Source organism: Tupaia chinensis, unplaced genomic scaffold (assembly GCF_000334495.1).
Source record: "Tupaia chinensis unplaced genomic scaffold, TupChi_1.0 Scaffold000028_1, whole genome shotgun sequence".
Lineage (NCBI taxonomy): Eukaryota > Metazoa > Chordata > Mammalia > Scandentia > Tupaiidae > Tupaia > Tupaia belangeri.
In genome coordinates this window covers 4,503,086-4,518,874 of record NW_006159458.1, presented here as the reverse complement: position 1 = coordinate 4,518,874, position 15,789 = coordinate 4,503,086, and the positions used below count along the sequence as shown (strand labels likewise).

General features: G+C 39.9%; 1 protein-coding gene across 1 annotated transcript in view; it reads right to left on the bottom strand.

Moving 5' to 3' along the window:
• Window positions 1-15,789, bottom strand: part of ITPR2 (inositol 1,4,5-trisphosphate receptor type 2) — a gene marked incomplete in the record, with an annotated part of 493,922 nt that overhangs the window by 284,951 nt on the left and 193,182 nt on the right. Inside the window, 6 exon segments of the mRNA XM_006140313.2 lie at window positions 3,825-3,950; window positions 6,427-6,678; window positions 8,937-9,137; window positions 9,778-9,900; window positions 12,628-12,753; window positions 12,874-12,963. Coding sequence (XP_006140375.2) covers window positions 3,825-3,950; window positions 6,427-6,678; window positions 8,937-9,137; window positions 9,778-9,900; window positions 12,628-12,753; window positions 12,874-12,963 — 918 coding nt within the window.

Below are 15,789 nucleotides of genomic sequence, written 5' to 3'. Positions count from 1 at the left end.
CAAACATGGAGGCACCACTGCACAGGCTGAAGCCACAGGCTGAAGCCACATGGGAGGCCTGGGCTCAGATCGTGGGTCGGTCTGAACAGGCTAGCTCAGTAGCACATACCTGTAATCCTAGCTATCTGGGAGGGTGGGGCAGAGGATCACAACAGCAATGCCTTATCAAAAATACCTCTCTCTCTATCTACCTCTCCTCCTTCTCCCTCCCTCTCCTTCCCTCTCCCTCCCTCTCTTTCTCTCTCTCTCTCCCTCTCTCTCTCTATTAAAAAGAGGGGGAAACCCTAGTTTTATAGTTCACGTTGCCTAGACTGTGATCTTGGTCTTTTTCAAGCTTATCTTTAGTCCATAGCACTGTGTAACCCCACAAGTCAGCCTGTAATCGTGTCCCTGTCTCCCTCCACGTGCAGTTCTAAAGCTCTAAAAGGCCAATGGGGATAAATATGAGAGGTATATTAAAGGCTGTATGAAATAGTGTGATTTCTCGACAGGTGCAGATTTACCTGAGAAAGGTAACAAATGATTTAGCTGTATGGAAATGAAGTGAAACAGAACTCTACACTTGGGCATAGGGGAGCTCTCACACTTTATACCACACCACAGACAAAATAAGCACATTCACCTGGAAACCTTGACTATACAAAGAGGAATAACACATGATCGGCTGTATTATTTAAGGTGACCTTGGATGACTGGGTCTATAGTTGGTATTTTTACTGTATCTACTTGGTCAATTCTCCCTCCAGAAAGTATTGTGGAGTCAGCATCTAGTCTCGTCGGATCGTAGAAATGTGCAGTTCTCTAATCCCCCTCCTCCAAATACAACCACATGGAGCCTATGCGAAGCTACCAGCACTCAGGAACATAGGCAGCCCTAAGATACTGGGACAGGCAGCTATAATTCATAGTGTAACTGATACACTACCTATTTTTTGAAGAATTATTTAATTTTATTCATGATTATTATTAGTAATTAGGCTAGAGAGAGACAGACAGGGAGAGAGGAGAGTGAGAAAGCAAGCTGCCAGGTCTAGGACTTGAACCACAGTCGGCCATGTAGGAGTCCAGTATCTTAACTACCATCTGCTGGCCCCCATACACTATCTTCTATCAGTGAAACCCATATCTGAACATTATATCAAGGGCCAGACGATGGCACAGTGGTAAAATCCGATACTCTGCAAGGCAGACTCACATGGGAAGGTGATTGTTCACAGTCAGAGGCCTCCCTGAGGACACCAGTCACGTGCATGCCCATGATCTGGCTGACTGAAGCTGGGCAGTGGGTCTCCACGTCAAGACCCTGTCAGGGATGCTGTATCTCTATATGTCTCGCTCTCTCATTCATAGGATAAATAAATAAACTCTTTTTCAAAAAGTATGTCTTGGGACCAGCAGTTAGCGTAATGGCTATGTCGCTGGACTCCCATGTAGTCAACCACGGTTCATGTCCCAGACCCGGTGGCTTAAAACTCACGCTGGACGCATGTGCGTGCGTGCCCAAGATCCCGAGAGGAGAATGGTGGAGAAGGGATTGTGGTGTGGCCATCTTCCCTGGGGGGTGATTTCTCGCTGTCTGGTGAGAGCACGCGTCCTATAGCAAAAACCTCTTAAAAAAAAAGTATCATGTCTCATAACTTTAAAAGGAATAGTATAAAACATTTTTTAGAAAAACTAAAAAATAGACCCTGGATATTATGATAATTGAGTGTGCAAATGAAAAGGTCAAAATTAAAGGAGATCTATTAAGAAGATTCTGTTCTTCCTCTTTCTATTCATTCACCTATTCAACATTAACACAGCGAAACATATGCTGGGGGCTAGGCAGTGGCATGGTGGTTGAGGCCTCTGGATACCATATGGTCAACTGCACCGTTTGAGTCTCAGATCTGGTGGCTTGAGAAACACACTAGGCATGAGTGCATGCATGCCCCAAATCCTAAGAAGGGAATGGAGAATGGACTGTAGCATGGCCATCCCCCCCGAGGGGTGGTTTCTCTCTCTGTCTCGCTGTCTCTGTCTATCTCTTTGAGTACACATAGCCTATAGCAAAAATAATAATAATAATTAATAATAATAATGACAATAAAAGAAAATGCTGAGCAGGATCTAGAAAATGCCAACCGGTGCCTGTGTTCTCCTAATCCAACACCCCAAAGAAGAATAAGAGGGCACAGACTCAGAGTAAAAATAGAATATGACTTGGTTGACATGAGTGAAATGACAGATGATCAAATTATCAGAGCACACTCCCAAGGAAGACCAAACAGGCAGCACTGGCCAGGCTAAGTCCTGTGTGGTCTGGACCAGCCTGAAGGCAGCAGTCAAGGCCTCTTGAGGCCTCTTCCATCTGTGGTTTGTAATTGCATTCATAAGAGGTTGAATACAGAGATACATTTGTTAGTTTACTCCTTTCTGCCTGTGGACATCGCCAGGAAAACATCGTTGAAGTCTCTCTTCTCACTGCTATCGTGTCTAAGTCAGAGTTTCCTAAAGAGCCCAAACAGCTGCTGAAGCCCTTCATCAGTGGTAGAGCTTTGAAAGAACTGACGAGAGCCTGAGGAGCCATTATGAGCAACGGGAAACACTCACAGACTCTGGTAATATGAGATCCAAACACCAAGCACTCATTGGGCTTTGGGTTTGTCATGTATGTCGCTGTGGAGGAAGAGGATGCAGCCATGAATGCAAGGCCACACAAGGTGGATGGAAGAGATGTGGAACCAAAGAGGGCTGTCTCAAGATTCTCAAAGACCATGTGCCCACTTAACTGTGAAAAAGATCTTTGTTGGTGGCATTAAAGAAGACACTGAAGAACATCATCCAAGAGATTGTTTTGAACAGTATGGGAAAAGTGAATGACAGCTATAACAACAGGAGAGGTGGAAGTGGCTTTGCTGGTGGTAGTGGAAGCAATTCTGGAGGTGGTGGAAGCTACATGATTTCAGCAATTACAACAATCAGTCTCCGAATTTTAGACCCATGAAGGGAGGAAACTTTGGGGGCAAAAGCTCTGGCCCTTGCGGCAGTGGAAGCCAATACTTTGCCAAATTATGAAATCAAGGTGGCTATGGCACGGCAGCAGCAGAAGCTATGGCAGTGGCCAAAAGTTTTAATTAACTTCTAGGAATCAAAACTTAGCAGGAGAAGAAAGCCAGAGAAGTGACAAGGAGCTAAGAAGGTACAACAGATTTGTGCAGGCAGCCAAGCACAGCAGTGGCCGGGCCTACCTGCTACAGAGAAGACATGTTTGAGACAATACATAATATGGGCAAAAAAAATTCCAAGACTGTCTTTGTGACCACTTGTCTTACAGGTTATTTAGTTTCTGGTCTGTGGAAAGTGTAAAACATTCCAACAAAGAGTTTCAATGTAGTTTGCTTGTTTTATTTTTTTTGTTTGTTTTTTTGTTTGTTTGTTTTTGGCACCCATGCTATTGATCGCTAGTAAGAGCCTGATCATGACATTGAATAAATGTGTCTTTAAAAAAATAAAAAGAGGTGACCTCTTTTAACTGACCTCTGCTAAATGTCTTTTCTAGCCAATGCAATAAGGCTATTAAAATTCCACTTAAAAATAGATAAATATGGTCAAGGTAAAAAGGAACACTATCTGTGCTATACGCACTGTACTATTTTGTTTACATAAACTCAAATCTCACAATCTTGTGAAACTCACGACTTGATGAATATAATTGAATAAGTCAAAAAGTTGTGGGTTTAATTGCAAATTGTTATCCAGATGCTTAATAGCGTTTAATAAAAATACATACTGAAGGCCTTATTAAGTATGAAATAGTATTTAATGGTCAAAGTGTAACTTACCCTGGCCATATCTACCAAGAAGTTTTCAAATAATTTCCAAATATGGTTACTGGTGTAGATTTCCTTCATCTCCACTTCGGTGTCAACGTAGCAGTGATTAACAAAATTCACATAAGCAATTTTAACCTGCGCAAGTTTCAAATACAAAGGAAAGTTAATATTTTCTATTGTCACTTGGTAGACATCAATTATGAAAGATTAAATGAAATCTGCATTAGTTCCTATAGAAGATTATAGCAATGTTTTGTGTCTACCCAGAAGACATTCCCAGTTCCCTTCCTTTGCTAAAATATTCCACTGTCTGATCCAGGAGTAAACATATGGCTCCATTCCTCTGGGCCATGATTGGTGTGAGAATCAGTACTTTACTGAAACCAAGCCCATCACACCTAAGACACTAGGAGTCAAAGCACCCCCCATCCTCTCTGCCTGTCCTTTTCTCCCTCCTCCCTCTCTTCAATTCCTTTACTTTTCTAGCCTAGGTGTGTGGTACGCCCTTCCATCTAGGTTTACCTAAGTACACTCTACGCTGTTCACGCAATGATGATTTCACCTCATAATACATTTGTCAGAGCATATCACCAATTGTTAAGCAACTCTGACCATAGTAGATCCAGGATTCTAACTCATTCCTTAATTCATTCAAAATATTGAGTTTGGGCTCTGGCTTAGACAACATAACAGTGACTAGAAATCCAGCTGTTACCCTCATAGAGCTTATAATCTCTGGAAAAGGGTATGAGGGCTATAAATACTTGTTAACTAATAAAACTGAAATTTCAAACATCAAATCATAGACTCTCACAGACTACATCTAGGGAAGCCAGGAAAGTCTTTCCAAAGAAGTAAGGCTTGACTCAATGAAGAGGAGTTCTGTAGGTGAACCCAAGAGTTGAGAGTGGTATGGTCAGAGGGAACCAGACATGGAAGAGCCACAGCATGGTCAGGATCCCAAACAAAGACAGAGCCCCTGCTTTTCATCCCACACTGTACCTCTTCTCTTTGCCATCTTAGTTCAAACCAATCAAGGCAGCTACGGCTGGGCCAGTGTATCAACAACTCCACCAAATTTCACAAAAACATACTTTCAAATCTGCCACTACAAAAGACTATTTGGAAGTAAGGACGTGAAGCTCACCTGATACCTTTTTAAGTTATTATGATTTAAAATGCTTGACTTCATATAATTTTCAGTGTATCACACATTCATGAACTGTGCAATAATAAACCACAACAGTAGAAAAAGAAAGTATTGCAATGTACATTCCAGGAAGCCTCATTAATAGAATCCTATTGGCAGACAACCAGCTTCTACCGAGCCTTTTCTATATCGTCAGAGCCAAATTAGGGCACAGGGTAAAAGATGATGAGTGACTAAAGTAAAATTTGTGTGTGTATTTTCAAGAATGTCTGTATTCTAAGGGAACCAGCAGTTAACGTAATGGCTATGTCGCTGGATTCCCACGTAGTCGACTGCGGTTCGCGTCCCGGACCCGGTGGCTTAAAACTCACACCGGGCGCGTGTGCGAGCGTGCCCGGAATTCCGAGAGGAGAATGGAGGAGAAGGGATTGCGGCGTGACCATCCCCTCTGGGGGGTGATTTCTCGCTTTCTGTCTCTATGTCTCTCTCTGTCTGTCTGGCGAGCGCACGCGCCCTATAGCAAAAACCTCTCAAAAAAAAAAAAAGAAAAAAAGAATGTCTGTATTCTATAAAGCAAAATAAACCTGCAGAGCCTAATATGCAGCACCATCCTAAACTCTTCAATTGTGAATCATTTATGAAGCACCTGTTTATGCCTAAGAATATATTAGAGGTTACAAGTAAAATTTCAGTTTGATCACCCCACCATGTTAGAATGTAAGAGACTTATTAACTAGTGATAGCTTCTACCAAAAGAATGGTATAGCAGTAATGTGCTGCTCATAAGAAGTCAGACCCCCACATGGTGACTGTTCGAGTCCCAGGCCTGGACAGCATGAAGATAGGCCTGGCACGTACACAAATGCCCAGGTACTGATAAGTCAGAGGACTAGAGGGTAGAGACCACAGCATGAAGAGACCACAGCATGACCAGACTCTCTCTCTCTCTTTCTCACTTGGCATATGTACATAATATCATGAAAAACAATTTTTTTTGAGAGAGAGATTTTTGCTACCGAATGCATGCACTTGCTGGAGAAACAGAGACAGAGAGACAGAAGCAAGGGGTGATGGCCACGCAGCAATCCCTTCTCCTCCATTCTCCTCTCAGGTTTTGGGTACAGATGCACATGTACCCGGCGTGAGTTCTTTTAAGCTGCTGGATCTGGGCCTTAAACAGCAGTCAACTTACATGGGAGTTCAGCAACGCAATCCTTATGCCATCTTCTGATCCCAAAAGACAATATTTTTTTAAAGGTTTACCCTCCTTTATAACTTTTGTAAAACTAAAAAGTAACCCTTTCTATGCTCTTTTAAAATTTCCAAATTATAAAGCTAAATATATTTCCTTGACTTAATATATGATCTTGTTATAACTATCACTGTGCGAGACTTCTGGCACTTAGGGAAACTTTGCAAATTCCTAACAATTTCACAGCTGCTCGCTTTTGGCAGGCTCACCTCGGGGATGCAATCATCGTGGGTCACCACCCTCACTATGTCATCCAGGGGCAGAAGGGAATTACACTTGATTTCAGTGTAAAAATTTTTCCCCTCTGTGCATGCTGCCAGCAATTCCACCAGGGTGATATGGTAGGCTAAGGGGCCGCTCTCGTCCCCCCGGTCTCTCTCTGAACACATCATATGGAGAAGGATTGGAAATGATGCTCTGTCGTTGTAAAATATCAGCACATCTTCACCCCCATTTATCAGCTGAAATGATAAATAAAAGAGTCTAAGTAGCAGTCCAAATGTTCATCTTTATAGTTATTTCCAAAGACCCAACCTAGCAATATCTGGAAACATGTGTATCTCTTTGTAAACCACAGACAACACCAGAAAAACAGAACTATGCCCAGGCAAGATGGCAAAAAGATTACAGTCACAGCCCAATGATCAGTTATGAATGTTATCAAAACCAGTTGGGAGGATATGGGAGTGGCAGAACAAAAATTAAATGACACTGATAATAGTAAATTGTCCATCAGTGAGTCAGTCACACACTGAAATTAAACCTGTAAAAGAATAAAGTTCTTTTCCTCTACTTCAAATGGAAAACTCCACTGCCAGGGCATGGGAAATCCCTTAAATCTAATTTTACTAAAGAAGATTAAAATATCCCCACATAGTTCAATAGTGATTGAGCAAGTAAGCAAGAATATGAGCTAAAAGAAATCATAAAAGTCTATAAAACTCCATATGTTATGGGAAGGCATCAGTAGAAAAGAGTAAAAGCAAAGATGGGAGAAATAAAGAGAAAAAGAAGACTTCAAGAATGAAAAGAGATGGGGAAATGAATAAGTAGGAGCTTTCAGGATATGAATTTTCCTTTGTATTTGGTTTACATAATTTTAGAGGAAAATTCCAACAGTTGGCCACTTTATTGCTCAAACTCTAAATGTCTTATCATCAGTCTATTGTCAGCACCAATTTTCTAATCCCAATATGAATTGCAGTGAATAACAAAGGAGATAGAATTCCTTTCCCTATTTATTATATTTACATTGATAATATATTTAAATGGATAAGCCAATGAGTTGGCTGACTTTGAAAGTTTGGTTGAAAGAGAATGTACATGTGCCAAACACATGTATTACATATGAACATACTATTATATTACAAATACTTCATTACACATGAAAACACTTGCTCTGATAAGTGTCATAATACTGGCTTAAATATTTGCTACTTTCCCATTCTAATTCTTTCCTCTGCAACTGTAATACAAAATCAAATTATTTTCCACATTTCTAGGAAACAAAGAACTAGTGTGAATGTAAATACAGATATGAAAAAGGTAAACTTTTACAAGTTTTAAATGTTCCTTAAAATGTTTAACAACAATAATGTACATTAAAACCAATTCAAGACTTTGGGGCCAGGCAGTGGCCCAGCAGTGATGCAAATGGACCCATGTGGGGAAGGTCCACTTCTGGGGGGCTCCCTGAGTATGCTGGGTGCACACAGGTGTTTGTGATCCAGGCCTGCAAGGGCTGGGAGGGGATCACAGCATGGGAACCCTGTTGAGGGGTGCCTGTCTTTCCATCTCTCTCTATCTCATAGAAGAAATAAATTAATAAACTTAAAAAGAATTCACTGCTTTCAGCTGAATTATTTTTAAGGTTACTTCACGTCAGGAGGGATTCACTGAATCAATATAGGCCTTTCTCCCATTCCCAAATGTAAAGTATTTCATTATGAAAATGTTCCAAGCCAATATAATTAATCTCCTGCACAACTGTTCGATGGCCATGGGTGGCAGCTGCCTCCATTCACACAGACCACCAGAGAACCACTATGTCACAGAGCAGCAATTTACCCAAAAGGGCTCTTTGAGCTGCCAGTTCTCCAACATACCACACTTGGTTCCTTGAGGGTAACCCTCGTAACATAACCTTGCTCGGTGTCAAACACCAAAATGAGAAGGACTAAAGAAATGAAGTACTTCGTCCATTCGTTCAAGTTGTTCTATTTTTTACTCACTCCAGATATCAAGTTTTCACAAATTGTAATAATAAATTACTGATAAGCAGTTTTTATTACTTGGTTTTATTCACGTCCACGCCTTCTGCAAATAGTGGTGCTGTGTTCGATATCTCAGAAACAGCACCAAAGGCACTTAGCAAAGCAGGGTTCCACCCGTCTTTTTTATAGTATTAAAAACTTAAAAACAAAATATTTGGTCACTTTCATTTCAAATAATCTATAACATTTTATGCATTATTAAAAATACACAAATTCATTATGGATAAAAGAAAAAATGAGCTCTTAGAAAATCATAAAGCCAATTTATACTATAGTTGCTCCACTAGATAAAGGAAAATATACGTGTGCTTATGTTGTCATGATTAAACTAAGTAATTTTCCAAACCTATGTTGTTATGGTTTTGTTCCATTCCTAAATGAACAGGAATTACATATTTGAGCATATTGTTTATGCGAAGCCGATAAAATGCGAACCAACCACATACCTCTGTCATTACCATATCCTGGCATTTCTTCACGTATTTACCATCTGCTTTTATAATCGTCTGCAGAAACCTCAGGTACTCCACGTGGCGGCCGTGTGTCTCGATGCAGTGAACGAAATGCTGCACGACTCTTTCACTAATCTCATTGCACAGGTGGTAATTGTTCATGAAGATGTGCCGCATGGTCTCTGCTTCAAGGAGCTAAACACAGAGGAACATGTCCTTGTGATTCTGACAAGATCCATCTCCTATTCTATGTACTAAGACTAATTTCCACACCTGTGATTAGTTTTATATATAGTTTTTAAAGCCACAGCAAGTTGTCTGTGCAGGTCTTCTACAAAATGCAGTAAGACTATTACCATGAAAAGAAAATCGAGTTCATACAGAATTTGGAGAAAGCAACTTCCTATCGTAAAGTGGAACATGTTGGCAACAATATTATGAGATTAATGTAATTACCTATTATTCAAAGTTAGTTCTTCCCTAAATTCCCCTGAAACACATTGTAAACACCAGAGTGAATTCTACCTTTGAGTTTTCCATATTTATCTTATACATGGAATTATAGAGGTAGCTCTATGTTGAACCATACACTTTCCTGACATTAAACAATGTAGGTATAAGTAAAATTGCCATTTGCATGTAAATTTGGTTTAATTTTTCCAAGTTTATTTTAAAGTTTCCTTAATGGAAATAAGATACTTACTTTAGGGGAGAGAATACCTACAAAGAAAAAAATGAGGTGATAACAACAACAAAATTCTACTCAACAATGCTACTGAAACAAATTCAATGCACACTATATTCTAAATACTAGAAGTCACTAAAAAATACTTACACCAGGAGTTAAAAACAAATTAAGATGTTTATGAAGAAGAGCTTGATTCTGTGGATTTCCTCTGCAGAAATTCTGCAGGAATGTATGGGCTAGATTCATTACTTCATTCATCTTTTCATCATTCTGTAAGTTAAAGAGCAGCACAGAGAAACAAACCTATGAGACTGAAAATGTTATCCAAAATGACATTTTGGGGGCAGCAGGTGGTGCACTGGTCGGGAAGCTGGATTTCCACGTGGCTGACCGTGTTTCCCATACCTGGCAGCTGGAAAGTCATACCAGGTGTGTGTGCATGCATACCCAAAATACCAGGAAGAGAAGGGAGGAGAAGGGATTGTGGCATGGCCATGACCCCTGGGGGGTGATTTCTCACTTTCCTGCTCACTGTCTCTCTCTCTCTCCAGTGAACACATGTGCCCTATGACAAAAACGTTAAAAAAGTTCTTTCACTCGCTTACATTTTCTTTCTGCCTCACGGTTTCATACTCCCTTTTCTCTATGCCCTGTATGCCCCTGTATGTTTCCCAGTTTTCTCTGCTGTCCTCCTCGTCTGTTTCCTAGATGTTCCTTTTCCTCCCGTATTTGTTGTCACACCACTCTTCCAATGCTCCCTCTGTTTCACAGGCCATCTCTCTATCTCCCCAATCTTTCCAGCCGTCCACTACTCTCCCATCTCTGTACACAGATACCTCCTTCTCCCTGCCTTTTCACACCTCCTCTTTCATCACTTCCTCTCTCTCTGCCCTCCTCATTTCTCTATTTTCTCCATTCATTCCCTTCTCTGTCATACCCCGTAGTTCCTTCCATTTTTCTCCTTTCTTAAAATTATTTCCTTTTCATGTATTTCAGGCAAGTGCATGGGCCCTATAGCAAAAACTAAATAAAAAAAAAGAAAGAAAGAAAGAAAAAAGAAAACCAAACAAACTTTTTCCTTCCCTAGCATATCTATATATCTAGCTAGTTCCATTTCTTTTTTCCTTTGTCCCCCCGCCATCTTCTAAAGCTCTCTCTTTCTCCTATTTCTCCCTTCCTACCTCTATGTTCCTCCAACAAGTATGCCCTCTTTCTCCTCCTCTTACCCCTTCTTTCCTTTCTCCTCCCTTGTCCCTGCCTCCTTTGCTCCCACTCTGCCCACACCCTCTTCCTCCTCTGGGCTTCTTGTTCCAATCTTCCTTAACCCTGTAGATTTTTCTCACTACACATATCTCTCACCTTCTCTCACTTCTTTCCCCTCTCCTATATCTCTGGTCTCTTCTTTGCTATTTACCTCGTCTGTGTTTCCATCACTTTCTTCTTTTCCTCTTTGCTTTCTCCCCTCCTCTTTCCTCCTCCTCCTTTTTGTCCCTCTCTTAAGATTCAACTTACTTTTCTTACTGTCATTTCTCAAAGTCCTATAATATGTTACTACCATTGGTTTATGGGAATCCCAGCAAGAAATTTAAGTCTCAAAATTCAGAGAATATAAAGTTCTCTTCTTAAAGTGTTTTGTTGTTGTTGTTTCTTTGTTTTGTTTGTTTGTTTGTTTGTTTGTCAGTACCATTGAAATCACCCGAAATGTTTCTGTGTAGTTGATTACACCATTTGACATGTGGTCATTGTTTCACTGTCAAAATGGGTTCGTGTTTTGAGTGGTAGTTTATATTAAATGAATGTAATATTTACTTTGCTTCTAAATACCATTCTCCACCAAATGAAACCAAGATTCTTGAAGAAATGAGTGATTTTTCTTAGAACAGGAAAAATACAAGATGGGCCTAGAACAATTTAGTGTGTCAAAAAGCAAGGAAGTGCTCAAAGAATGACAAAGGCATGTTAGAGGAAAGATCATCTAGCTTGACAGAGCTCCATGGGCCAAATATAAGACAATCTGAGAATCAACATAATAATGATAGAAATAGGGGCCAGCAGGTGGCGCGGTGGTGGAGGGTGCTAGACTCGCACATGGCTGACCGCAGTTCAGGTCTTGGACTTGGCAACTTGCTTTCTCACTCTCTCTCTCTCTCTCCGATTCTCTCTGGTGAAATTAAAGCAAATAATAATTATAAATGAAGTTAAATAAAATAATTCAAAAAATGATAGAAATCTATTATAACCCTCCACACAAAATAAACACCCAGTAGAGCACAGTGATAAAAGTAAAAAAAAAAAAAAAAAAAGAAAGAACGGACTGAAAGTTTGAGTAAGAATGGTGTATGTGCTTGAATGGCATATGTGCTTAATTTCACAGAACCTTTCCACGAAAGACTTATTCATTACAAAGAGAAAATCAGTACTTTGCAGTGGCGAAGCCTGGCAGGCAGCACCTTAATTAGGAGATTGGAGCGAACCTCACCAGTACTGGGACAGATCAAATCCAGCACCAACAGCTAAGCAGTGAGAAGAGTTCGGCATCACTTCTGTACTCTTTTGCTGAAGGTGACAACTGAGTCTAACCATGCGAGGAAACACCAGGTAATCCAAACTAAGGGATATTCTTTAAAAGTACCAATGCTCTGAGACTTTCTGCTTGAGAAAACTTAAACAGATATGACCATGGAACAGCTGTGACCCTGAAGTGGATCCTTGGTTGGGACATAAGTAACAATGGGAGAAAGCTGAATGGAGTGTGGGGATTAGGTATCAGTAAAGTGTTATGCTTTTTTCCTGATTTGGAGGGTTGGATGGTTATGCAGAGTGTATCTATGTTTAAGATAATAAGCACTGAAGGGCTCAGCGTGATGGCGCCTCAGGTGTGTGACCTACTTTCTAACAGTTGAGGGAGAAAAAATTATTTGCAACTTTGTTATACAGTTGAAGTATTGAAATAAGAAGTAAAAAATAAATAAATAAACACAAAAACTAAGGACTAACCTTTTCATAGGGTATCTGCAGAAGATCCAACACCACCGAGTGAGCACCCATGTTTTTCAGTAATCGTTGATGTTGACTCCGACACTTTTTATTCTGCACACAGAGTTTACTTAGCCTAATCAAAATCTTTAAAGAGAAGAAGAAAAGCATTAAGTTTAATACAAGACAACATTAACTATAATATACAAGCAAAATTACTTTCCATGCAAATATAAACTTTCATAAAAATATTTTCTGTCTACTGACCTCTTTTACAATCCGGTAGTTATTGCTTTTGTTGCTGTCAATCTGAGGTTTCTTTGTTCCATCCTGCACTGGACTTAAAATGTTTGATTCCTAAAATAAACCCAAATGTGCATTCTTATGTCATTTGTAACTTTGTAATAAATTTACATATTTTGTGTTAAATAATAAATGCAATTTGTAATTATTTCATAATAATAAATTTATAATGCATCTTAAATATTTCTTTTGTACTTTTGTATTGCATAAAAAGTTTCTTGGCCTGAATACGCCATGCAAATTACAACTAACCCAGTAAGAACCAAACAATAAGATAAATGGCATGACTAATACTGAATGAATAAAATGAAACAAGAAAACTTATTACATATACTACTAGAGCATTTCATTATGATACGTATATTTTGTATATACATTGCATATATATCAAAAAGCTTTATATTGCCTAGATGAGAAATAATGGTAGAAATTACAGCATAAGAGGTACAATTTTATCACTAGGAATAAACTACAAAGGAAGAGTGAAGGAGCATATCACTCCTGAACACCTCTCAGAGAAGGGAAAAAAGAACAACTTAACCCAAGGACTCTCTGCCAGGTTACCATGACATCCTTAAGAGTCACGACTTGGGGCTAGCTAAGCATGTAGAAAACCATGAAAATAAAAAAGGGAAAATAAAACAAATTAAAAATGGTATTTCAAATTACCAAATTAATAAAGCTTATTAAGAAGATCTTAAACACCAAAAATAGTTAATTATAATAAGCATAATCTCTAGCACCACAATAAAAAGCAGTGTACATTTTTAAATATTGACTCTTAGAGTCGCCAAATGAAAATAAAATACCAACTACTAACAGCTCTATAGAACATGTATTAAGACTTAATATACACATAGACACACACACACACAGAGACTTCACACATGCCTAATACTAGACTATAGTGAATGAAGCTAAAAGCAATGGAAGATAAGACCTTCTCACAAGAAAAGGACTGTCTGTGTAAGAAAACAGGGAGAAATATGAAAAAGAAATATTTGAACTGAGCAGAATTCGCTGTTCAGAGAGAAAGAACATCTATAGATTTAGACAGCTTTAGGAAGGTCAAGTTTAAACCATGGTCTTGAAAGATGAAGCTATCTAGCTAAATATAAGGGGCACATGGATGACAGGGAGACGAGCCAGGTGAAAAATCACCTTAGTCAAAGAAAGGTACTTCAGCAAGAATGAGCAAAACAGTGTGCAGAGAATGGTAAGAACTGATGGTGCCTGTTACAAAAGACTGGGCAATTAGGTGGAGTGGAGTCTGATGAGCACCCCGATTTACAATGTGCACAATATTTCACTTGGGATAAACGTTAAGTTCAACTTGGGTTAAGAACAATCAAAAATCCTAATTATATTGACAGTATTATGCTCTCACAGTTAAAGGGAATCTTAGTCTACGCTCAGGAAAAAAGTATCAAAAATATATAAATAAGCTAAATGATGTCATTTCATTGGTCCCAAGCTGTTTGTCCTACCATGTTCTAGGACAAGTTGCAAAATTAATGCAAATCGAGAAAGAAAAAAAGATTTCCCTTGCTAGTCACAAGGCTGATGAAAGCGCTCAGGCTGCAGAGTGACTGGATCAGCTCTGACCCTTCACTACTCCTCAGACAGCTTTGTATTTCTCTTTCCTATTCTCCTGACAAATACCGTTCTGAGGCTCCCAAGCTGAACACTTCAGTGGGTGACCTTCTCTCCCATTTTGAAGAGTACATGGAAGTTCCTCTCTATGACACTTCCTCTTTCCCATTTGAATATTGCCAGCATCATCCACAAATCCACCTTCTTGCCTGTGTCTCAGTGAACAGATCTTTCTACGCCTCGATTCTGAAAATTCCACCTCCCCTGCCTCCTCCCCTTGCTTCAGCTGTGTTTCCTGTACACAAGCAGACTTCACTGATCTTTCGTTGTCTCTTTAAAGAATGTGATCAGGTTGAGGCTATCCAACGGCATGTGCTTATTTTAGGAATCTTTTAGTGATATTGCCCATCTTAAGAAGTAGTTTTGGCTCTCAGATGATAGCCCCCATTAAACTTCTCAAACAGAAAAGAAAAGAAAAAATTCTATACCATATAGACAAAAATTGCTTTTATGCCAATGACTCATAATTACCCAAACATTCTTCAGCATTTGCCTGTGTGGTTCACACTAAACATTTCTGTTAAGCCTCACTCGTAGCCTTTGTTTTATTGTGCCCTGCCACTTCTCAACATCACCTTTTACCTTTTTTCTTTTTTTTGGAGAGGTTTTCACTATAGGGTGCGTGCGCTCGCCAGACAGACAGAGAGAGACATAGAGACAGAAAGCGAGAAATCACCCCCCAGAGGGGATGGTCACGCCGCAATCCCTTCTCCTCCATTCTCCTCTCGGGATCCTGGGCACGCATGCACACACGCCCGGCGTGAGTTTTAAGTCACCAGGTCCGGGACACGAACCGCGGTCGACTACGTGAGAGTTCAGCGACATAGCCATTACGCTAACTGCTGGTTCCCACCTTTTACCTTTTTGACCACCTGTCTCTCTCTCACACAATAGAACCGAAATGGCAACATAAAAGACATGGACACCGAAAGCCTTCAAATCATTACTACAGATCCCAGGGCTGTGTCACCTGGGTGTCCTAAAGAAAACAGGAAGGAAATTAAAGCAGGCCAACCTCTACTCCAAGTAAATAAAGGGAACAAAGAATGTGAAGCGTTGTCTGCAACAACGTTAGGGGAAGCCTAAACAGTTACAGAAGAAAATGTTAAAATGCCTATGCAAGTGAAGCCATGTCCAAAGGAAAGGCGGTCCATGAGGCCAAGATAAATGGAAACTTTAAACAGAAAGAAACTGGGGGTCAGAGAATGAAAGAAATTGGATTTCCAT